Source organism: Etheostoma cragini, chromosome 9 (assembly GCF_013103735.1).
Source record: "Etheostoma cragini isolate CJK2018 chromosome 9, CSU_Ecrag_1.0, whole genome shotgun sequence".
NCBI classification, from domain to species: domain Eukaryota; kingdom Metazoa; phylum Chordata; class Actinopteri; order Perciformes; family Percidae; genus Etheostoma; species Etheostoma cragini.
This window is the reverse complement of record NC_048415.1, coordinates 15,103,121-15,126,955: the sequence shown is the minus strand read 5'-3', so window position 1 is coordinate 15,126,955 and position 23,835 is coordinate 15,103,121. Positions and strand designations below refer to the sequence as shown.

Genomic DNA, 23,835 nt, shown 5'->3' with positions numbered 1-23,835 from the left:
ATAAAAACGGATAGAATCATAACCTTTCTAAACTAGGAACACATAGTCAGCGATGTATAATGGTTGATTCTGACCACATTAGGTAAATGAGCATCTTCAGTTATTTACTAACACAACTCACGACCAGATTTTCCATCACTAGTGTCCTGATGGCAGCGCCTGCCGGCATTAACGGTTTTCCGTGTGAATGTTTACTTAATGGGCTGGTTTTATGTTTGCCAAAGGACAGGATGCTGAATGAAGCTGCAAACACATTAAACGAGCCCAATCCTTGTGTATGTTTTTTTAATTCTGTCCTTGAAATTACATACTTCACTTTGACAAAATTACTAAATGCATATGGTCAACTTTTGTCATAACTCTAAAATAAGAAGTGCAATTACTACTGATGTGTATCAATGGTTTGTTAACTGGTCTAGCAGTGCTTTGGCCAATAATCTGAAATCTCATGGTGACCGAGAAAGTCATGAGGAGTCGATAGCTTGACAGCATCAGTCGACCAGCTATCTATCACATTAGTGACAAAAACACAAACTGTATTGTACCTTTATCATATCTGTGTTATACTGGTTCAACAAAGCCCTTATGCTGACTGACAAAACAAACACAGAACAAATTTCACAAAGCTACGGGTCGATCAATTCATCCTACAACCAATCTTATTTTTCTGATAAAAGATCTATACAGACAGACAACTACGGGCCTGTGTGCCGTGGTCCAGTGAAGGCCTGTGGTGTGTCTAAAGAATAAATTTGATGTCCGTAGTCTCGAGTCTGAAGTGCAGTTCTAGCAGTCTTTAAATCACATGTCTGCATCGGTAATAGTTTTTTGCAGCAGATATGACTTTGCAACAATGTGTGTAGAGTCATACTTGGAGACATGTCAAAGCATCTGGTAGATCTTCTGAAGGGTGTTTCTTTCTTCTTGTCTTGCAGTGAGACATTACAGTTATCAGGCTTCAGCAGTCCATCAGTCTGCAGCCTTATGATGGTGGTCACATTACCTTCCTCCTCCAAGGTTTGAACGGCTGTTTGTGTATGCACGCATATAAAAAGCAAATCTTGGAATTGTTATAATCATATCAGTTAATCATAATCCCCTCCCCTTGACTTCCCTTTACACTTGTATCCTCATTACCCCCATTGTCTGTTCCTGTCTTTTACTTCTCTCCACGATCCAGCTCCTTCCTGCTCGTCCTTAACAGCAACACTCTGTTCATTCCTTTAATCCTGTCCAGCAGGCTAACCGGGTAACTTATGCGCGCGTGTGTGTGTGTGTGTGTGTGTGTGTGTGTGTGTGTGTGTGTGTGTGTGTGTGTGCGCGTGCGCGCGCAAATGTGCATTAATTGGTCTCGTAGGAAGAAAGCAGCGCGGCGTCCACAGGCTCCATGCAGGAAGGGCAGGTGAAGGATCTCATCAGCCAGTCGTCTATACAGTCCATGTGATAGATGTGCATGCAGGGCAGGAACCGAATGGGGTCTCCGTACACAAAGTCCATCATACAGATGACGCACCTGTGCAGGTAAACACAGGTATCTTTTGTTAGGGATTGGATTAGCACAGCACAGAAATGCAGAAACAAATGGAAGTTCAATGAAAAAAAGACAATTTTGCCACTTGACACTACATTGACTTAAATGAATGGCAGTGCGTTATTCAATTTAAAAATACAAATACAGTAGGTAGAGTAGTTTTAACTATTCATATGAATTTAATGATATGCAAAAGAACTCCACTGGTTTTAACTGTTACCATTTGCAAACAATGTTTTAAACATGCATTAGACTGTAAAACTATTTTTTATAGATTGCTATAAAAGTTGTGTGTGTGTGTGTATTATACAATGTGCATTACTGTAAAATGCCACGACAGTGTATGTATAATGTACCATCCATCTCTGTATTACAGTAGTGCATGCACATTAATGATGACAAACTAAGTTCTCACGACAACATTTGAATTTATTTGCATGTGACAACAGTCACTTTTCTCACGTCTCTCACGACAAAACCTCAGTCAACTTGGGCTCATTCAAAATGCCACAGCCAGACTCATAACCAGGTCCAACAGGAGAGAAAACATAACACCATAAAATCACTCCATTGGCTCCCAGTCCGTTTAAAGGAACACGCCGACTTTTTGAGGCTTTAGCTTATTCACCGTATCCCCTAGAGTTAGATAAATCCATACATACGCTTCTCATCTCCGTGCGTGTCGTAACTCTGTCTGACGCACCCACCGCTAGCCTAGCTCACCATAGAGCCAGCTCCAACTAGCCTACTGCTCCCAATAAGTGAGGAAATAATGCCGACCTTTTCCCATTTACATGTTGTGATTTGTATTGCCACAGTGTGTGGTCTGTGGAGAATAGTTCCCAGTATGTATACAGTTAGAAGACGGCTATCTCTCATGTGACCTTATTTGTATTTGCACTCTGTGACTATACAAATCACAACATGTAAATAGGAAATGTTGGCATTATTTTGTCAGTTATCGAGAGCAGTAGGCTAGGTGGAACCAGTTACCTCAAGGATCTATCGTGAGATAATAAAAGGTGTAATAATAATTATTATTTGGATATTATTATTCCAGAAACTTTACATTTTAATCCTGTTCTCAAACAGTGAATGTAGATCATTCTATTTAAGGCGTTTCTAAAGACCTACAAACACCCTGCAGTGAAGCAGCATCTCTCCCAACTGTGTTACTGTGTGTAACTCCCGCTGCTGAGTCTGGCCGTCCGGCGTTTCTACTCACTCTCTGATCTTCTTCTCGGAGCCATCCCGCCCTGGGTCGTACACGCCCTTCGGGAGGTGTTGGATGAGTCCGATTCGCTGTGCGATGCGAACCTGCTCCTCCTCTGTCAGCTGTGTGGCCAGTCGTGCTTGGCTGGGTGTTGGGTGGTAGATAGGCACATGGATCTGCTCCTGCACATAGAGAGAGAAGAGCACATAAATGAGTAATACCAAACTGTCTTTTTATTTTCAGAGAAGTCACTATTACTTACCCCTTTATGCAGACACCTCACTAGCAAACTTATTTCTATTTTTCTGCTACTCTCACACAGCAGCTAAAGCTAAGTCATAGTCAAGGGTACAGAGTTAGTTGGAGGTCTGTTTTACAGCAGGAAATGGAATATGAGAGGGCTTTGTAGATACCCTGCAGTACAACTAATAAAGTTTTCAAGTTTCATGAATCTCTCTCTACCTTTAATTCTTCCATTGTGAGATGTTATTCTAAGAAAAGCAGAAGATGTTGTTCTTGTTATTACTTTCGGTGGAAGTCAAGTCGGGTAGCACAGATGAACAACAGGCTTATAAAACTTTCTTTGAATAATGTCACAAATGCGCACTATGAACTGGGACAAAAGTGTTTATTTTAATAGGGAGAGACGGAATAATGTCACCACCTGCCAGTAAATACTAGTAAGCCTTAGTATGGAAATCCCTCACTCTGAAGGGCATTTTACTAACTTTTACCTCACAATGAAGGTACTCAGCTGATTGTTGATGAGTCTCCTAATGTAACGCACATTCTTTGTTTTAATATGCAATTATCCCTCTGAAAAAGAAGGCCGGCAGGACTGAAACTAGCACAATAACATGTCAATAACTGATGTAATCAATGATTGATTACAAGCCAACAATATTTCTGGGCATGTTGTGGGAGGATCACAGGCAGTAGGTGGTGGTGTTTCCACACGGCCTGTGCAAACAGCTGCTGCAGCACATAGCTACACAGCTGACTTGGCTGGAGATAAATGTGTTCCATCTGGTGCAAAGAAAGAGAAATATCTAACTGGTTAGATTAACTGTAGGCGTCATACAGACCAGACTTTTGAAATGGGATTAATAAAACAATTTCACTTGATTTAGATAGAAAAACCACTGAAGTTACTTCTTATAGCAGGAAAATATCAAAGATTCAGTATGTGGAAACTTGACTGCACTCAATTTTAAAGCAGCCAAACCCCCCTGTCCGTCTACACTTTGTCTTCAGATTGACCCAACAAGAAACTGAACATGAAAAGTGTCAAGTTGATAGTCTTTCATTATGTCTGTCATCAATCTTTCATATTGGTGCACTAAACCACAAAATAAGTTTAAAGTGTGGGCTACTGAAAGTAACATCAAATCAAAATGACAAACAGGGATTGCAGTATCAGACCGTAATGAGTCAATTGAACAAAAACTTGACCTATAACCACACCCCCAAAAGGACCATAAAAGCTGAACTGTAAAAAAACTAAACAAAACACTGACTCACATGGACTGAGAAAGAAATATATATATATATATATATATTTTTTCTTCTCTTTCTGTATTGTGCACTACCTATGTCTGTATCTTCCTCCTTTCTAAACAACTTGCGATTTACTCAACTCGCTCACTTTGTGGTCTATGACTGTGCATCTTCCTTCCTTCCCTTCCTCCCTCTAGCCTCGTATGTTCTTATAGACTCACTACACACTCCTTTGTGGTGTGGTTAACAGTTCCTCGTCTCCCTAAGTGAGCCCAAAGCCTCAGCACACTGACTCTCTTTTGATACAAGCCCCAGACATTTGAATGAATGCAACTGGAGATAAGCCAGGCCTTAGCAAGGGAGAAATCTATCTGCAGCCTTTAATAAACATGTATGGCTGTGTTGCTGATCTGCCTGCATAAAGTAGCTGTCTTTTTGGGTGAATGGTAGTAGACAGGGTTTATACATTAATTCCAAGATGAGCAACAAACTAAAAGAAGGATGAAGGGTTACATCTTTATGCTTAACTTGACATGCTTTACATTTACATGCCTGAACACTTTGGATAAATAATAGATTCCTGTTGGCTAATTTGTAATACAATGTGTCACGTTAGCACAAAAACATTGGTCACTAAAGCAACACATCTGTTAATTCCAGCTGGTTATTTTGTGCATTCAAACTAAAACAGTAAGCTGTTCCTATTTAAATCTTCACACATTTTGATGCAAAGCTTCCACATTATTTTACCAATGACTGGTAATCCTTCTATTCTTATTTAACTGCTCAGACGTATCTTTGTCTCTTAAAATTGTCAGTCTGGATGAACCTTTGTGCATTATCTATGTCTTTTGCAAACCCTTTATACAAAATAACAACTACTTTCTACAACCTAAAAGCATTAAAGACCATTTAAAAATATAAATACAATCAAGCTTTTGTTGCAGGTGATTCCAAACTTTTAAACAGTATCGTCTCATTTTAATTCTTAAAAAGCTTTCTTTCTTTAAAATAAAAAATAAAAAAAATGTTATCTGAAAATTCAGAACAATGACCTGTCGGCCTCTAAGCACCTGAGCATTTGATGCCATGACTTTAGCAGTTTAGGCTATCTGCTGCTCCCCTGACAGCCACTCCTGAATAAAGAGACGGCAGCCAGGCAACAACAATAAAAGCTACGAACAGGGCCTCAGAGGGGAATAGCAGCTGGACTCTGTTTGTGTTTGGGTGGTTGACTGTGTAGTGGTCAGCAGTGTAATTGTTGTCATATGCGTCTCCTTTCCTTCATACATGGCGTGTCGGCTGGATTGTGACAGCGGTTCATTCTGTGACCTCAGGTTGACCAAAGGGACAACAATCATAGAAATGGAGAGTGTGACAGAGGGAGTAGGCAAGGGTGAAAGGAGGGCTTAAGGGGGAGCCAAAGTATAGACCCTGGTTTCCTCTGCCAAGCATGCTGTTGGCTGCTGAGCCAGGCACAGTAGCAGAAACTGTAAGCCTGCCAGGCCCAGACTGCTAATAGTGAACGGGGAGGAAGGTGAAGATTTTAGGAAACAAGGCATGAGAGCAGATGCACACTGAAAGTGAAAAAGATAGATGGAAAGGGGAGGTATTTAGGCCTAGCGCTTCCATTTTCAGTTCAGAAAAAAAAAAACAGTGGGTGGGAAAATAAAAGCTAGAGGCACTGTCAGCCCACAAGTTCAATAACAGGCAAGAGCTTCAGTTTCAAGAGCACACAGGGAAATTGGTTAGAACCACACAAGCCCCCTTTACTTCACTGGTTCAATTATCTTGGCATGGTGCTGGTATATGACATCTCCTATAATGATGCAATCCATGATGTCACCACATTAAATTCCAGAAAGATTTGAAGTGTTTCTCATTGAAGATCAGTAACGTGTTGGAAATTGATAGCAGAGGAGTTGTGAATACCCTCAGAAGCTGCAAAATTGGTGGATTTTGAAACTTTTTAATTAATTGTCTCCCCAACTGGACTTCAAGGGATAGATTTTGGGTGGAATATCACTAAAAGCATCACAAGAATGCCTTTAAAAAAGAAAACACAGTGACCATTTCCTCCTGTACTTCCAGATATAGCATCACCTTGATGGCTATATAAAACTGCATTGTGCAAAAACTTATACCGTTACATGATTTTGTATTTGTGAATATCATTGCTTTATTCCCACTCAAGCCATGATGTAACATTTACAAAATTGGTCCAAAGCTGGCAGATTGCTACGGTTGAAATGTATATGTGGATGTGGGAAAGGGGTTGCAGACTGCATATGACCGGGCAAAATTCCTGTTTTTAAACATGTTGTAAGAACAATATAGTGACAAGATATTACAAATACAAAAATTCATTTTGTCTGCAAATCTTCCAAACCTTCACACATCAGTACAGAAAATATCTACTAGACAAATGTGGCTGCATCTTTTGTTCAAGCCAAGTGTCCATATGCACTTAAAGGGAAGAAACATAAAGCATTGGCAGGCTCTGAAATCGTAGCCCTCGTTCTAGAGACTGCAGAGTAACCAAATCTTTAAACAAGACTTGCCGACATCTGCGCACAATACAGGCTGTGTGCTCATTTGATCACACAGGTAACAATGACAACAATGGGAGGAGGAGAAGAATGGGTATTAGTATCACAGGATGTATTTGTTGATGTGATAATCGGACAGGCTGACTATAAAATGTGTTTTTCACATTTTCTTCATCAGCTTGGATATGGGATCCTTGATACAGGCTACGGGTATTAAAGCGCCCAAATTATGCTAATTTTTAGGTTCAAAGTATCCCTAAAGTTTAAGTATTAGGGGAGTCTGTACCACATTATATAGACCCATAACAGCCTTTCACTTTTGCCACTGTAATATAATGACTAAAACTACCTTGACCCCTCTGATATATGAGACCGTCATTTGACTGAAAATGAGAACTTAAGTGTGAGAGGGAGTCATGGAGGGACAAAAGAGTTATTTTAGTCCTGGTCGTTGTGGAGCATGCTCAGAAACAACAACCCTATGTGGCTGTGTGCCAGCCAAAGCTCACAGTCTATGTCACTGACTTTCAGTACAATGTCTTGTTTGTCAGCTGCACTGCCTCCCCCACTTCGTTCCCTAATGTTTCTTTTACCATATGAGGTCAAGAGGTAGGTAATCTGGGCTCTCTGGTGGGGTGCATTGTTGCCTTACAAGGCTAAAAACCAACACTACCTAATTGAAGTGACGTAGTCATGCCTGTGGTGAAGTCAGTGGCACTTATGTTGAACTCATCTGACACATTACTGTTATCTGAACCCAGTAAGGAGGTCACGCTCTCTTCCTGCCTTCCCTGATTGTAGCATTATAAGAATGCCCATTTGGATGGAGACAACTGCAGACCACAGTGGCTAAAGTTTCAAAATGTGAGAATTTTTAGCACACCGACCAGTGTAGGTTGGGAATTTTTTTTCAAACTTTTCAAAATATTATGAAGACGCCTTATTAGCAATAAAAGAGGTGTTTCTTTAACTTATGTTGTTTCATTCATGTTACCATGGTTCCCAAATATTAATACACACTTAAACAAATGATGTATCACTTCCTTCACAGCTAGAAGGTGGATTTAACAGAACTTAAACTTTTTGATTCATGGCAAAAGTCTGCTTGAAATCTGAAAAGACTGCTTTTCATGCAGTTCTTCTATCCCCTATGTGTTTCCTCATCTCTTGTCCAGCTTTGATAACTAATTATAAACTTCTAGTGCAAACTTTTTTTTTCTCTCCATTTCTTCTGACCAAGCTGACTGAGCTCAAACCAAACTGCTGACTGCAAGCCCTTTCATCTTGAGCGCAAGGCAGGTGGTTGACAGTCTGTGCTCTTCAATTGTGCGTGTATCCCCTCTAGTCAGTGGCATGCACCTCGGTCGACTAAACCATCTGAAATGATTTGGCCTGGTCTTTGAGCAGAGCAGCAGGTGCTGCTTTGACATGTTTTAAATTACTTCTTTCTCCCTAGGCCTCTTGTTCACACAGAAGTGAGAGAAACAGTGGAAAATGGAAGACAAGCTACAAAGTTACAAACCTAGAAAGTTCATGTACATGCAAACAGACAAAAACCTCAGAGACTCTTTGAAAGTCTTGTAAAGTCCTGTGACTGCTCCCAGCTCTGAGGCTTACAATATGGACAGGGGCATTACAAGCCATACCGGGGGGCCAACACACACACACACACAAACACACACAAACTCACTCATAAATTGACACCCTCTCAAATGAAAATACACAGGGGTGCCCTATCTCTCTTAGCCCAGTCTAACAGCAACTAGTCACCTAGACTAGAAGAAGTTGTGTCACCAGCTGCTTTCCAAATCACCACACAACACAGAACGCATTTTAAGCAACACACTCACTCACTAAGCCCCCACACACACGACTGCAGCCTTTAGAATGTTAGGAGCACAAACAAACCTGCACCTCCCTTAGCTTCGTGTTCTCCCGAGTTGATACGAAACAAAGCTGAACACAACTCTCTCTCTCACAGACACACACACACTTTTAAATCATTTTTGACAAGTCATTACATGGCCCACTAGCCTAAGTGGTTGGCTCAGAGCTGATCTCATCCACTTAGCTTTCAACATCCACCCTTCCATCCTTCCTTTGTGTATACAGACCATAACTTCATGGACAGCAATTTTCTGATATTAAGCTAATTAGTTTATGCTGCGGTCTGTTGGAGAGGTGCAGCTCAGACAGGGACAGGAGCAGACTCAATAGAGAGGAGAGTGAGCTCTGTCCTGGACTGTCCTCTGGACTCTATAGAGAAAGTGGGGGAGAGAAGGATGTTAGCCGGGCTGACATCCATCATGGACCACACCACATGGACTCTCACCCTCTACATGACAATGTGGGCTCCCTGAGCAGCTCCTTCAGCAGCAGACTGAGACACCCACGGTGTAAGAAGGAGAGGTACCGCAGGTCGTTCATCCCATCCGCTGTCAGACTCTACAACACCTGCACCACCTGATAATGTTATAGTTTCTGTTTTATTTACCCACCAAATATTATCTGTGTTTATATTTTTCCTTTGAGTACTTCATTTTTCAATATTATTTAAATTATGGTTACACTTCAATATAATTTATATATTATGGTTACTTACATTTGCTATATTATTTAATTACATATTCAATTTAATTTCACGTCACTTATACTTACCAATGTTTTCCATACTACGGCACCTCACTTTACTTTATAATACCTTTTATATAATGCCACTTTAGATTCATTCAGTACTTTTTGCACATTGTCTGTTGTTTGTTTTTATTCTTTTTAAACTGCTGCTGTAACAAGTGAATTTCCCCATTGTGGGATGATAAAGTATTATCTAATCTATTCTCAAACAATGTTGTGACGAGTTTTAAACAGTGGCAGCCTCTGCAGGAGGCAGACTCAGCTCCAGATGCCGTACGTCCCCCTCCTCTGACTGCGCATTCCCAGGAAAGATGGTCGGATCGGCTTTAACGTGACAGACGAACTCAAGTAGCAGCAGAACATTGTAACCCTCAGGGTTAATGTCTGATGAGTGTGATGCAGTTCAACTATTTTATTGGCGGTCATGCACTGTGTTTTGAAGATATTCATTTCATTGAAATTTACCGCTCCCCAATGCACTGACTTCTACAATTAGTCAACAACGTGATTAGTGGCATGTTTTACATATAAGCCTGAAGTGCTGCTCCTGGTTAACCTGTTGTTTCTCCCTTCCTAATTTATTACATTTTTGCACATTTGGCACACATTGTCACACAACAAAAATGAATACAAGTCAAAGACAAGTTAAGTGGACCTCATGTATTAAAGGAAAACAGTGATGCACCAACTGGTCCTGTGTAATAAAGTAATTCCTTTTTAGTTACTCAATCAACCAAATAATTAATTAAACTGATAGATAATTGGGTTCAAACACAATTAGGCTTAATTACTGCTAGCCCTGTTGAATGCAAACACCTTCTAAATATATTCTATTTGTTGTGTTGGAAGATCTGAAATAATTAATTGTGACAAAAATGCAAAAGTAGAAAAAATTAGGAAGGGGGAAAGTACTTTTCATGAGACTGTCTAGAATAGAGGACACCCCGGAATTTAGCACTTCAAATACAAATCTTAGTCAATTAAATAATGCTGCTTATGTTTATTATTCTGCCACTTTGTTATAAAAAAAATGGTATTCCAAAGTGATGGATTGCTTTATGAACATAGTAAATGGATAGTAGACAACTAGACAAAATGAATGTATTAACATATCTACCATGTTTTAAACAAAAAACATTACCAGGGTTGTTTAATATTCATTGTCTCTCATCTGTATTCATTTTCTGCACCTTAAGCCCTGCCAGAGCTCATGTTGTCTTTTTTTGGGATCCCCCCTGGATTTCTGGCATTATGTATTTCATCATGACTAGCAAACCTCACCCTCCAATATGAAGGAGAGACCCTCAGCACAGTGAGAACATTGGCCTTTACACGTAGGTCCCTACTTAACAGCTTTTAAGAAAACGCCAACTTCATTTTCAAGTTGAGTATAGTAGAGTCTTTGGTCCCCTTTCTAACACATGCAGCACTTCCAAAGTGTGTTAATTTGAACTGCAAGCACACACCAAAATGAGTGTTGTGTTCTCAGGCTGTGTTCAGATGGTGAAGGTGCTGATTACTGTGGTCACCAGGGAGAAAAGAGCTGGCATGTCTGAAAGAGTCCTTTATAAGTAGGATTTAACTAGTTAGTTAACCTAACCCTCTTGTGAAACAGTAAACAAACTGCACACAGATTTGTCAACATAACCGTAAGCTTATTTAGAGCTCTCCCAAAGAAGCTGAGTAATGTTTATGTTGTTTATTATGCCGCCTCTCCTCTATGATACCATAATTGTCTGCTTTGGTCTAATTACACACTGTTGTAATCCAGACATGACATACTTCTAGCAACCTGGATATGGATGCACAACAAGGACTGTTCAGATATTAACTTTGCCAGACTTTGATACAGGCATTCTGTGAGTGACATTCCACTGATAATTAATGACAATGATTATGAATAAGAACTTAAAATGTTACTAGGAAATTTAAAGTGTGCATGAACTTACTTAGCCCTGGTTTTGTGCCTCTCATGTTTTAGCATACATTCAGGTTTTGTGATTATGCTGACAAAATGTTTTTCATCCAGATGGTCAGAAAAATATTTAGGGATTTCAAAAACACCACCAGAACAAAAGTACTACACAACCTTTAATAACCTGCCACAATAAGAGCCATTAAATGGCGGAAGGGTACTTTGCATCAAAAGTTTGAGTTTCTCAGAGTTTACACTGAATGTACCATTAGATTTAGGAGGTGCACACGAATGCACCGTGGAGTTCCATGGGCGCCCACATACTTTACCTTTGTTGTTTGTTTACAGAACTCAGGGAAGGCAAAATATCGCCACACCGGTGACTTCAGGGAAGCAGGGAAGCATTTTTCAGTTCTCTTCTCCATCATTTCCAACTCCGGCAGTGGCCATGGTGTCTGGAAAAGTCAAGCTGCAGGCTACTGGTAAGCTAACATTACCACGTGTCTTTAGCTGCAGGCTACAAGCCGGTAAGCTATACTGTGTCAGTTTTTTGTTTTATTTTATTTTGATGTGCCCAAGTAGGCAGGGGTGGAGAGAGAAAAAAAAATACTGGGGGAATTTCTGATGTGGCTTTTGATGTCAACAGTCAAAATTGAAAGCTTAAAAATCAAAATAGTGAAACCTCTAATAAATACTTAACTATCTTTCGAAGAAACCAATGGTTACCTCTGTGGCCCAAATGAATGATAATACATGAGAGGTACAAACCTTACCTGTGAGTTTTTAACCAGTAGGAGATGCCAATCTAGTATGTGATGCCTATGTGTGCCATAAAAATGTACATACATTAAAGACTATTAATTGGGAATGGTTTTTGGCTATCACAGTGCATTATCAAAATTGATTTTCTCCCATTTTCCATGTCCTGTTGATGTGATTTCAGCTTCTAAGACTGACTAAAATGTATAAAACAAAAAAAGGCATATTGTTGCCTTTGTTGATTTTGGTCTTTTAAAGAACTGTATTGATAATTAAACAGATAAAAGGTAAAGAACCACCAATCTATAAAGAAACAAAAGATACCAGTGAGCCAATCGATAACAATTAGAAGCAGCTGGACATTTCCTCGGCATATACTGTATGGTAAAAGCAAATTAGATCTTCGAAGAGAAAACCAATAATCTTTGTTTATCACATTTAAAAAAAAAATCAATCTAATACCTTGACATTTATGTATCTTGATATCTATTTAGAAATAGAGAATCAAGATTTTGAAATATATTATTTAATTATATAATTATGAATTTCAAACTGGGCTTTTCAAATTATAGATAATAGATTGAGACAGTGGTGCAAATTTCCCTCTTTACGTTGTCATCTCTGTTGGCAATAGGTACATAATTAAGTACTTCTCTAAAATAATAAGTTGTCATGGCCCAAGATCGTCTTCAGTTTCCCATGGTGTAAAAACACTTATCTTAAATCTTGTGATAAGGCTTGGCTTAGCCTAGTAACAGGTTAACTCTGCCAAGGCTTTACATAACACATTCCAGCCGGTCCATAACACAGAAAAAAACACAAGAGAAGGGTTACACCATGAATAATATTTACAGCTACAACATGGTCTGTTTACAGCTGATCTAATTCAGGAAATAAGGACACCAAGCAAATAAAGTTGCTGCCCTGGAGGGAAACAGTGAAAGAAGCAGCTGAGCAAGTTATGAGAGACTTTCTTTCACTGCAAAACTCCCTGTTTACTGGAGAACTAAACTACAGGCCATGACAGATGTCTTTGTGTTTCTAACGCCACTTAATATCAGCCAAATCTACATGGTTCGGTGCGTTTGAATGAAGATAGCAAGTAATGATATCGCGCTGCTATCATATTAGCGAAGGGTGAATCAGAATACGATTTATGGGAAATGGTAGACACAGACAAGTCAATCGGATATACAAAGTGGATTAGTATCAAAGCCATGACGGGGTCAGTGGGCTGGGTTGCTGGGCAAGGGTGATGCTGGGTCTGTAAACAGCTGATCTAGCTAGCCTCACATATTGTTTTGTTTAACACCTTGGTGTCTCCTTTTTGTATCGGCTATTAAAAGGCACAACATTAGCAAAGTGGGCCAGACGTGCCACACATCACACAAAACATCTCACTTTCAGATATTTTATAAATTTGGCTAATCTCTAGACAAAACCACAAAGGCTCGCTAGTCAGGTTTTATTCCAAACAGTTGATTAAAGTTACCTGATAAGGGGGCGGTGGCTCCAGGTCTGGGTCAGCACCGTCTCCGTAGCTGGCACGATCCGACTGAGATTCATGTAGCAAAGAAATATCATCCGAGGTTGGGGACTTCAGACAGTTTCCCATCTCCTTCCTTCGGTCAAACTCACCCCTATCTCGGTGTCGCTTTACTAACGCTACCCAGCGGGATTTTACGGGCCAATTTCACAGATAACGTAATGTCAGCAGAAGAGAAGGCGTGTCCCCATGCACAGCTGACGAGTCTCCTCTCCCAGACGACGGGAGGGCTTTAACAACAACAAAACATCCCTCAGCTAGCAGCTAACGTTAGCCACACAAAGAACTAGCTAGCTAGCTTGAACAGAGATATAAGATAGCTCTTGTAAAAGAGCATCTAACGTTATTTGAAAAAAAGTCCCAAACACATAGATTTTTTTTATCCGCCGAGGTAGCGAAACGCAGACAATATTAATATCCTTCATGTAAATGAACAAACCTCATCGCAGCCTTCTTGTCTGAAGCCTCTCTGGCTGTCAGGGACTTTCCAGTTTGCAGCTGCCGAACAACGAAAAAAGGTGGCGACGTAGCAACACGAAGCCCTGCCCCATCAAACAACGAACCAATGAGCTTTTAGCTACATCCAGGAAGCTCTTCTTGGTAGCCAATCAGATTCGTGATCACATTGCTCTTAGCTGAAACATAAACACAGAACTAAAATCGATTAATGACGCTTCTTTATGATTGCAATTTCAGGGCAGTTTTGCTTTTACCAGTACAGGCCTCAAAATATTGTATGCTACACTTTCACTGGTTTCTTGTTTGTCTTCTTTGTTTATTTCCAGTCAAATATGAAGTGCATTATTCCAATGTCCCTTGTGTTCTTATCCCTGGCTGCCCTTGCCTTGCACATCAACAAGATGAGATGAGTCGACTTTACTGTATCTAGAGGATTAGATCACATGTATGAGAACAACGAGTGCAAAGATTTGCAAGAAGCAGTGCCGCTGTGTTCTGAAAATAATACTACTTTGTACTGTACACATTGTAGGCCTACTTCATGCTTCTGTTTGTGGTGCACAAATGACAAAAAAGACAACACAAAACGGTATGTTTTTTTAGTTGCTTATCATTTTGTCTTAAATTACAATAGAAACATTCAGTATGTACAGGAATCTCATTCTACTCAGTAGTAGCCGTGCCCCAAAAAATATGCTGCTTGTTAACATCAGAATGCCACTAAATTTGGTTAGTTTCTTTCAGCTATACAGTATCTGCAAAACCAAAGGGAGAAAAAAAAAAGAAAAATAAGCCTAATTATTTATCAGAAAATTAAATACAATTTGTTATTTAAATATTTCAGAGAGCTGTAAAAGCAATATTTAAAGTAAATTTTACTTTGGCATTAAACTTAAATTGAAACTGACTCCTGGTTATCGTCTTGAATCCCAAACCTTACTCTAATCATTAATAAATCATCAGTACTCTAATTTCAACACTTGAGACACCATCTGAGTTTGACACTCTGTTGTTGAGACACAGCCCTTCAAATAACCTCACTAGCAATGCGATTAGAGGTGACCCCTTTCTTTCGGTTTATCATCAGTCATAACAAGTGTTTATTCATATACAGATTAATATTTGACACAGGAGCATGGTTATTATGTTCATGTCCTTGTATAGATGATTGTAGTCAAGCATGGCTGATACAAGAGCAACAGAGGACGTCCACAAAGCAGGAAGACTATGGTGGTTCCCAATCCGTCATCACTCACTAAAGATGCAACAGGCGGACAAGCACGCAGTCCTTTGCTGCTCGGCATGAATGGGTTGTTTGTTTAAGCTTAAGTACTGTTGGAGTCCGTCCCACACACCAGGAGGAGAAAAGGAGGGAGTCTGCCTTTCAGAAAAAAGACACATTCATCTGTCCTCTTAAAATGGGATAATTTGTGCAAAAGGTGCCATTTACAATATATAAATGTAAAGAACAACTCTCACTGCAAGAGATTCTTTGATTTAGGAGAGTTTGCATGGCTGGCTGATTTCTAAGATCTGTGCAAAAGTCATTACATGTAATGGTAATTGTAACAGGATTGCAGATTTATTTATGTCTCAGAAGGAGACTGAAATAAAGTATCCTAAAATGAAACTCACTCTGAGAAAGACAACCAACCAATGGTTATGCGGTATAAGGGTTAATCCAGGTCACATTGATTTTGATCAAATATCTAAGTATTGGTGAAACCAGTCAATCAAAATCTAAAAAGTAACAAAATACAAAACAGTCTCATAGTCTTTATGGACCATGTGATGAGTTGCATGATATAATGTGGACCTGCTGTCAAACTATATCAACACATATTTATGTGCCATAAATATGTCATCTCCCAACAAGTTATTTGATCAATAATAACAAAATTACATTAAAGTAATTAATTAAGTGGTGTGGGAGCTTTTTAGCAACCAGGTAAAATGATGCTGCTGGCCAGGTGGAGTCAGTATCAGTAATTTATATGGTGGGTTGTTGGTACCCTGGGCCAATTTTTATTCTGGGGTAGGAGTGGAGGCAATCTGCAATTTATATTCTACACAAATGTCACCTTGTTTCCTACCGTAGTGTGCCCCTTATGGGTGGCCACAGTGCTTAACAAACAAGCCTGCTAGAAGCAATGGGTCATAAATATAGGCACATTTCTCAACTTGTCTCTATTTCAAATCACAAAAGGATATGGCGTTCATCATAATATCTCTCTAAAAGAGGGCATAGCAAAGCTGCCTTAGCCAGTCAGGGCCACACACAACTACAGTCGCCGGAAAGGGCAACACAAATGAGAGAAAGAAGCATCCATCTTCCCCTACCCTTCTGATGGGAAAACAAATCACCCGCCCAAATGGGTGGGGCTGGTCTGGTCTGAGTGTACTGTGGGACTTTGGAAACAGAAACTATCTCTGCTCTAGTGTGCCCTCCTCTGTCTGTTATGGGCTGGAGGGAACATGGATGCCGTTCTCCCCCATGCCCTTGGCCTTGTGCAGAGCAGCCTGAATACGGAAGTGTGTCCTTGATTCCATCGAGTAGTTTTTGTAATTTTGCCTGAAACAAAGCAAACAGAGTCATTTACAATCACATCAGAGGTATACCTCAATCTAAATTCTTATTTCACTCATGTGCATTGTAATTAACCATTAAATCACCAGGATGGTTTACAATCAAGTCAAAGCAAACCTTGTCATTTTTTCTAACTCTGATTGTAAGATTTGTTAAAAACCACAAAGTTGAATGAGCGAGGCACTTTATAGTGGAGGGGTGGTATTTTTTGGGCCTTTATTGACAGGACAGCTGAAGAAAGGAAAAAGGAGAGAGAGGGGGAACAACATGCAGCAAAGGGTCGTACCGGGGGCCGGTACGATTTATCATCAAATGAAAAGAAAGTGAAGAATCTTTGATTCTTCAATTGCAGATGATTTGAAAATGTTTATCTGGTGACAGACTTACTTTGCCGTTTCTAGGAGTCTTATAGCTTCAGCTTTTCTGCCTTGCTCCAGACACAGCAGGCCATGCTCCAGCAGGGCATTAGGAACCAGGTAGTGGTCATACTTGATCTGAGACTCACTGCAGATAATGTCAAAACATAGTGGTTACAGTATGTGTGAAGCTGAAGTCAGTATGAAAGCAAGATCCCCTCTATGAGGGGCAATCTGGGACATTATTTACAATTACCTCACAAACATACAATTGAAATGCTCTCACACACTATACTGAAAAGCTCTCATAAACACTACTGAAACCCTCTCACGCGCATTACTAAAACGCTCTTGTAAATGCTACTGAAACTCTCTCATTAACATTACTGAAACCCTCTCACGCGCAATACTGAATTGCTCTCATATACAAAACTGAAACGGGAATTCACTCTCACTTAGTGTGTATTTTAGTATATTTCAGTGGTGTTCACGAAAGTGTTTTAGTAGTGTTTATGAGAGCATTTCAGTTGAGTATATGAGCCCATTTCAGTATTGCATATGAGAGGATTTCAGTTGAACAGGAAAGTATTTCAGTTGAACAGGAAGCTCGGTCTCCCTGTTAATGTCTCTTGTTTGTCTGTGTCTGTTTTTGTGTGTCTTGTTTGTGAGCTGCAGGCATCGTTCCTGTTATTGTGTATTTGTTGTGTCTCTCTCCCTCCCATATTACCTTTCTTTCTTTTTGTGTGCAAACATTTGATCACAAGGAAGGATTGTGAAAAAGGTACACTGTGCCTTTTTTGGAATGTGTAGTGCACTTTTCTGTATATAGTCATCTAGAACATTGTTTTGTACTTTTGCTAATTTTTTTAAATAAAAAGATTTGATTGCAAAAATAAAAGGAAGGCAAATTGGTGTAACAGTAAGGTGGCTTGGAATTCCTTGTCCCGAATTTAAACTTGGGTCTCCCACATAAAAGCCAATGATATTACCCATTGAGCTATTCAGAAGTTGTCGGTAAAAGGTGATCTTGCAAATTATCTATCTAAACAGGCTCTGTCTTTCTGATTTAATAAGTCATTGGCTTATTATTTCCAAAAATAAGGGAGCTCTGTTTTTCTGAATTAAGGATGAATGATGACTGCAGTTAGTATGAAGAGGAGAAAATAATAGCTGAAGTTTCCAGTAATTCCAATAGGAGGCAGTAATGCAGCATAACTGTCATAAAACCCTAAAGAAGAAGAAGAACTGTAGCAAAAAACATCACAACTTGCATCTGTTGACTGGGTTGTGATGTTCTCCACTGATGCTAAAATAACGCTTGCTTGTAATGGGCAGCCATCCCGCCGACTAAAGACATTAGCGTCTAAAGACACAACCTTCTTGATGTGTTAAACCCACGCAGCGTGCCTTCCTTTTTACAGCCACGCTCCAGTAAATTGTTCAATTTGCTGTGATCAATTCTTGATTTAAGTATTCCATAATGTTTTCTCACTATTTCAACAGTAATACAGCCACTTTATGAACTGTTTTGCTTGTTTCTGAACTTATCCTCAATGGCAGGCAGGCAGAAATACAAAGCTCTGTATTTTCAGAATTATTCAAGCCAATAACTAATTAATTCAGAAAGACAGGGCCTGTTTAGATACATGAATTGCAAGCTCACTTGCAACAAACAACATCTTAATGGTTAATATAATTTACTTTCATGCGGGAGACCCAGGTTTAAATCCTGGATAGGGATTTTTTCCCAGACACCGAATCACCTCTTCAACTGAAACTCCTTCCTGTTCAACTAAAATCCTCTCACACCCAATACTTAAACAGGCTCATAAACTCAACTGAAATGCTCTCATAAATACTACTGAAACACTCTCATAAACACCACTGAAACACACTTGTGCGCTATACTGAAACATTCTTGTATACACTATTGAAAGTAAATACCTGTTCAGTTGTGTATATAAGAGCAATTCAGTATTGTGTGTGGGAGGGTTTCAGTAGCGTTATTGAGAGCGTTTCATTTGTGTTTGTGAGCAATTCAGTCTGTGTGAGGTTTCAGTGAATTTTTTACTAATATGTATGAAAGAATTTCACTAGAATTTGTAGAATTGTAGAATGTGTATGTGTGTGAGTTAATTGTGAATAATGTCCCAGATTGCCCCTCATATCCTTCAGTTCTTTTTTCAAAACAGAACTGCCTTTATTCATCAGAGGACGCACAACGATTATGATCAGGCTAATTGGTGTTGACACAGAAACTAGAGCATCTGTCAGGCTACTGTTTTGGTTGAGCACGCATATACATGTTCAGATGCTTACTTGCAGAGGACGAGGGTAAAGTAGTGTTCGGCCTCCTCTTGATGCCCCAGGTGTTTGAGACACAGGCCCTTCAAGAGGCTCAGCAGACACTGATCATCAATGGTGAACTCTGACCCTGACAAACACACAATAGGACAGTAAGGACCAAACTGATGACAAAAAAGGTAGTCATTCTGGACAAACGTTCAAAACGATAATGTCTAGATATTATAATTCTGTAAGATGTTCACAATAACTGTAGCATCAGTATAGTATCTCAAATAAATGCAACCCAGCTTAGCATATTAATGTCAACAACAAAAAAATGAAAGATTTTATTTCATTGGTATTCTCTTGGCTCTGTTGAATAATTTTCCATACTTGGGCTGCTCTCGAGATTAGTCTGTGCCTCATCCAGTGTTTGCAGCATGCCTTCAGTCAGGTCTTTGTGTTTGCCAATGACTGTGTAACCGTTCCAGATGTACATCATCTCCTAGAGAACACACAAAGTGCACAAATCATACAAAATCAGATAATTTTCATTAATAGCAACAGTGTCAGTAGCTCAAGGAGTGTCAAAAAAACAAGGTTAAAGGGCTCCACCTTTGCTCATAGAGGTAGGTGCACTAGGTTTATCTATTTCGTACTGGTTTTGCCTTTGGATGCGCACTATAGGCTCATGGGGACAAAGCCTGATGCTTGCACACCCTGCAAAGAAACCAAAAGGACACACCACCGTAGGCAAAGGAACTTAAAGGAGCGTAAAAGCTGGATGGTAGATTTGTGAAATGCCATTGAGCGCTGTTCTCCGTCAACCTTCCAAAGCCTTTGTTATAGGGTGAAACAGAATCATCTGTTGTTTTTGTTTTTGTTGTAACCCTGGTTTTGTGAGCACACGGTTACTTTACCTCTTTAACTCATCGCCCTGCTACTTTTATCTGCTAACTTAGTGGATAGGAGGTTTCAGTATAACAGCTATTTATATACCCTGGACCAGGAGGGGTTGATGCAGTGCCGTCAAAGAAACAATTTACACATTGTAATAACTGTGTAAACATCCAGTCGTAATACAGGTAAACCAGTGGCCATGACATAGCCTTGTCCATTACTGACCAGTGGAGGAGCAGGAAGAGGAATTGGGTTTTCTGCAAGGTAGCGACGGGCTTTCCTGATTGCAAACTTCTCTGTTGGCAAAGATTTCCCTGCTATTTTCTGCTTCAGACCTGGAACCTGCCTGAAATGATGATAACAAAGGAAACACCTACATATCAACAGTATAGAGAAAAAATGTAACACATATTATGTAATGTGTAACACACATTTTCTAGTTATTATCTCGTAGACATATGTTCTGTTTTTTATAAAACACTTGTACAGCTCTGTGCTACAACAATAATTTAACGTCAAAAACACCACTTCAATTCCTGCTGTATTATAATATTTTACGTTCATGTTCCCTACCAAAGACTTTCCAGAAGAAGAAACTGTGTAGATATAATTGTCAGTGTTACACTGTGGTTGATGTAAATAGTTTCAGTAGTGCCTCGGCTCTTATTTCATACCTGAACAGAGTGAACGCAGTCTCCCCAAAGGTTAGGCAATCATCCGGAGTCAGCATGCTGAGGTAGGCTGCTTTCATATATGCATATGTAGCCTGAGGGAATGAAAAAAGTGGTTACTACTGTAATCCCATCTTTCCCCTTTAAATAAGATGAGAAAAAAATATGAGTGTGTGGAGTTTAAAGAGTCAGGGCAGCACAACTCAAGTATTTAGTTTTGTTTTAAGACACTAAAAGGTGCTGACTAGGCTTTTTGTCTCTCTAAATAACACAAACTGTAATTCATTTTCTTTTTCACTATCACCATCAACAGTGGTGGGGATTTTTTATGTTGTGAAGATTACACGTTTCTCTTTGAGCTGAAAATAGGTCAACAACATTTCTGTTTATGGAAACCTCTTTAAATGAATTTGATAAATCAAAAACGTGTCAAACTAGTTTGAAGTTTGAAATCCAACACTGAGGTTTTCCACCTTGGACCAGGTGTTCTCCTTGCTGAGCAGGTCAGCGTAGAAATAGGCCATCTTCCAGTGCCTCTTGTATGTGAAGCACCACATTAGCTCCCAGTAACACATGTGGTGGAACTGCTTCCATGGCTGCTGAGCCTCGCAGCACTCCTCAAAACGCTTGATAGCCTGGAAACATACAACCCATTTAGGGAGCAACGTAAAACCATGCTTGTATGGGTCAATAAGTATGAGTTGAGGACACAGGGCTCAACTCGCAACCTTTTGTATACTTCTTCTTCTATCAGTCTATCAGTCAATGAGGACAAAGTCAATCAACATAGAGCGACATTTTAATCCAGTGCTAAATATGTGAATTAATCAACTCCATTGGAATAAGACACACTTTTAATAAATATGCTGTAAATATTTATTCTAGTAGTTACGCTGTAGCAGTAGCAAATGTTTCTACAAATAAAAATGACTGAAATACTTCAACATGGAAGACTGTGAACCGTTATCATGACAAAGATCAAAACATATCAGTAGTCACAAAGTTGCATACTTATACATAGGGGTTTACTGTAGCATTTAGTCTGACAAAGACTCAAAATTAAAGCAAAGTTCTCAGTAAAAAAAGATAAGCACATCATTTAACAGACTCAGGAACTCAAATTCAAATACAGACTCCTAGACATCAATGCATTTGTAATGCATAATGCATAAAAATAATTATTTTCCACATGAAAAGTGCAGTACTACTGACTGTGTTTTGTGTATGTAAAGGAAAGACGGGCACTCACACCATCCAAGTTGCCTTTGATCTCCTCTATTCGACCAGCGAAGAACAAGAAGATCGATCCCTGGAAAATAAAACGCCACCCACAGTATGTTTAAAAACATTTCTAATTATGCAGGAATTAAAAGAAAAAAACAAAGTTATTTAATTCTAGCAAACCTTAGGATATTTTTTAAGATATGGCTGCAGCAGTTTCTCTGCATCTTCCATGTCTCCTTCTCCAGTGCCTATGAGACACAAACAGAACAAAACCAGCCAAGATCCTTCTGGTGTGTGTGCATGCGTGCATGCATGCGTGTGTGCGTGCGTGCGTGTCCTTGCTCACCTAATATAAAGCTCATGAAGGTGTGATAACAAAGCAGCAGCATGTTACATAGGAAGGACCTGAATGTGCTTTCTGCAGAGCCCTCCTGAAGCTGCTGGAGACCAAATTCCTGCATTAACACACACACACACACACACACACACACACACACACACACACACACACACACACATATATAAACGTGCACAAAAAAGTTGAAGTTGAGTCTCATTTCCTGGCAAATCTCCCGGTGTAAGCTGCACACAGGACACACTAACACAATTTTACGAACTGTTCTGTGCAGGAAAATCACAGAGGAACTACATTATAGTTTTTTTGTGCTGAAGGATGAGCAGCATTTGCATGTCTACCAGAAAACTTTAAGGCATCCAATCTTAACAGAGACACATTTTATGACAGACAGGCTGTGTGCAAAATATGCAAGTACATTCACTACTGTTTGTTAAGTTTGGATTCACCTATTATATTTATGTATTCTTCTTTCCTTCAATAATGGCTATTTTATAAGTGATAAAAACTGTGTAATTCAGACACCAAATGTATTATTAACATTTAAAACAGATTTGGGCCCGAAAGAAGAAGAATTAAATGATTCAAATCCCATTTAGTCAATGTCTCCACAGTGATGCATGACAGGAGAATACCCCCAAATACCCTTGGATATAAATTTGTTTTCCAGTCCAGAAATGGGTGTGAATGGTGACCCTTGATCATGCTGTCAACTCTAGAAGTTAGAAAGAATATGGTTAAACTGTGATTTGTCAGTCCTAACATGTTCAGCTGATAATCAGTGATCCATTTCTAATAGTGCTAAACTGAGACTCCCCTTTAAACATACTGTATAGAGTAGCCAGTGTCAGGCAGTGTCATAAACCCTCATACATCAGGATTATCATCTACGCATGCGCAAATCGTGCAGGCAGAACGGATCGTGTACTGACGAGTCAGACTCAAATCTAAGTCCAGGACTCCTCACTACTGATCTACTTCATCACTACCTATTATAACACATGAAAGTAGTCAGTAACTTTAACCAACTTCCGAGTCCTATTTCATGAATGCTTAAGTCCGATTTCATAAATTCTCAAATCCAAGTTGTGTGCGAGTTTAAGTTGAGTCACGAGTCCAGACAAAAGCGACTTTAGTCAGATTCCAGTCCAAGTACTCGATTACTGGGTGATTCCACACCTTTTGAACTGTAGTGTACTGTATACGTGCAGGGTATAAAAGTTCACTGTGTCAAGATCATGTCGACACTCCTGAGTCTCCAGATGTCTATACAGATAAAAGCCAGTAAATTAGAATATTTTGAAAAACTTGATTTATTTCAGTAATTGCATTCAAAAGGTGTAACTTGTACAT

At 39.5% G+C, this 23,835-nt stretch overlaps 2 protein-coding genes across 4 annotated transcripts in view; both read right to left on the bottom strand.

Annotated features, from left to right (window-relative positions):
* Positions 1-268: 268 nt before the first annotated feature.
* Positions 269-14,194, bottom strand: rnf11b (ring finger protein 11b). Its single transcript, XM_034881324.1, has 4 exons — positions 14,084-14,194; positions 13,591-13,874; positions 2,757-2,926; positions 269-1,513 (listed from the first exon to the last, which is right to left on the bottom strand). Exons 2-4 carry the CDS (start codon positions 13,711-13,713, stop codon positions 1,342-1,344), a joined length of 465 nt encoding a protein of 154 aa, XP_034737215.1. The 5' UTR covers positions 13,714-13,874; positions 14,084-14,194; the 3' UTR covers positions 269-1,341.
* Positions 14,195-14,691: 497 nt separating this feature from the next.
* Positions 14,692-23,835, bottom strand: part of ttc39a (tetratricopeptide repeat domain 39A) — a 27,967-nt gene continuing 18,823 nt past the window's right edge. For 2 of the 3 annotated variants that reach the window (XM_034881323.1, XM_034881321.1), the window contains 10 exons: positions 22,474-22,582; positions 22,308-22,375; positions 22,153-22,212; positions 21,377-21,538; positions 20,907-20,998; positions 20,458-20,578; positions 19,726-19,837; positions 19,366-19,480; positions 17,078-17,194; positions 14,692-16,675 (listed from right to left, as the gene is read on the bottom strand). In XM_034881323.1, the coding sequence (XP_034737214.1) occupies positions 16,561-16,675; positions 17,078-17,194; positions 19,366-19,480; positions 19,726-19,837; positions 20,458-20,578; positions 20,907-20,998; positions 21,377-21,538; positions 22,153-22,212; positions 22,308-22,375; positions 22,474-22,582 (1,071 nt within the window). In that variant the 3' untranslated portion in view covers positions 14,692-16,560. Of the gene's footprint in view, positions 16,676-17,072; positions 17,195-19,365; positions 19,481-19,725; positions 19,838-20,457; positions 20,579-20,906; positions 20,999-21,376; positions 21,539-22,152; positions 22,213-22,307; positions 22,376-22,473; positions 22,583-23,835 lie in introns of those variants that run through there. The other variant, XM_034881322.1, reaches the window with a different exon arrangement.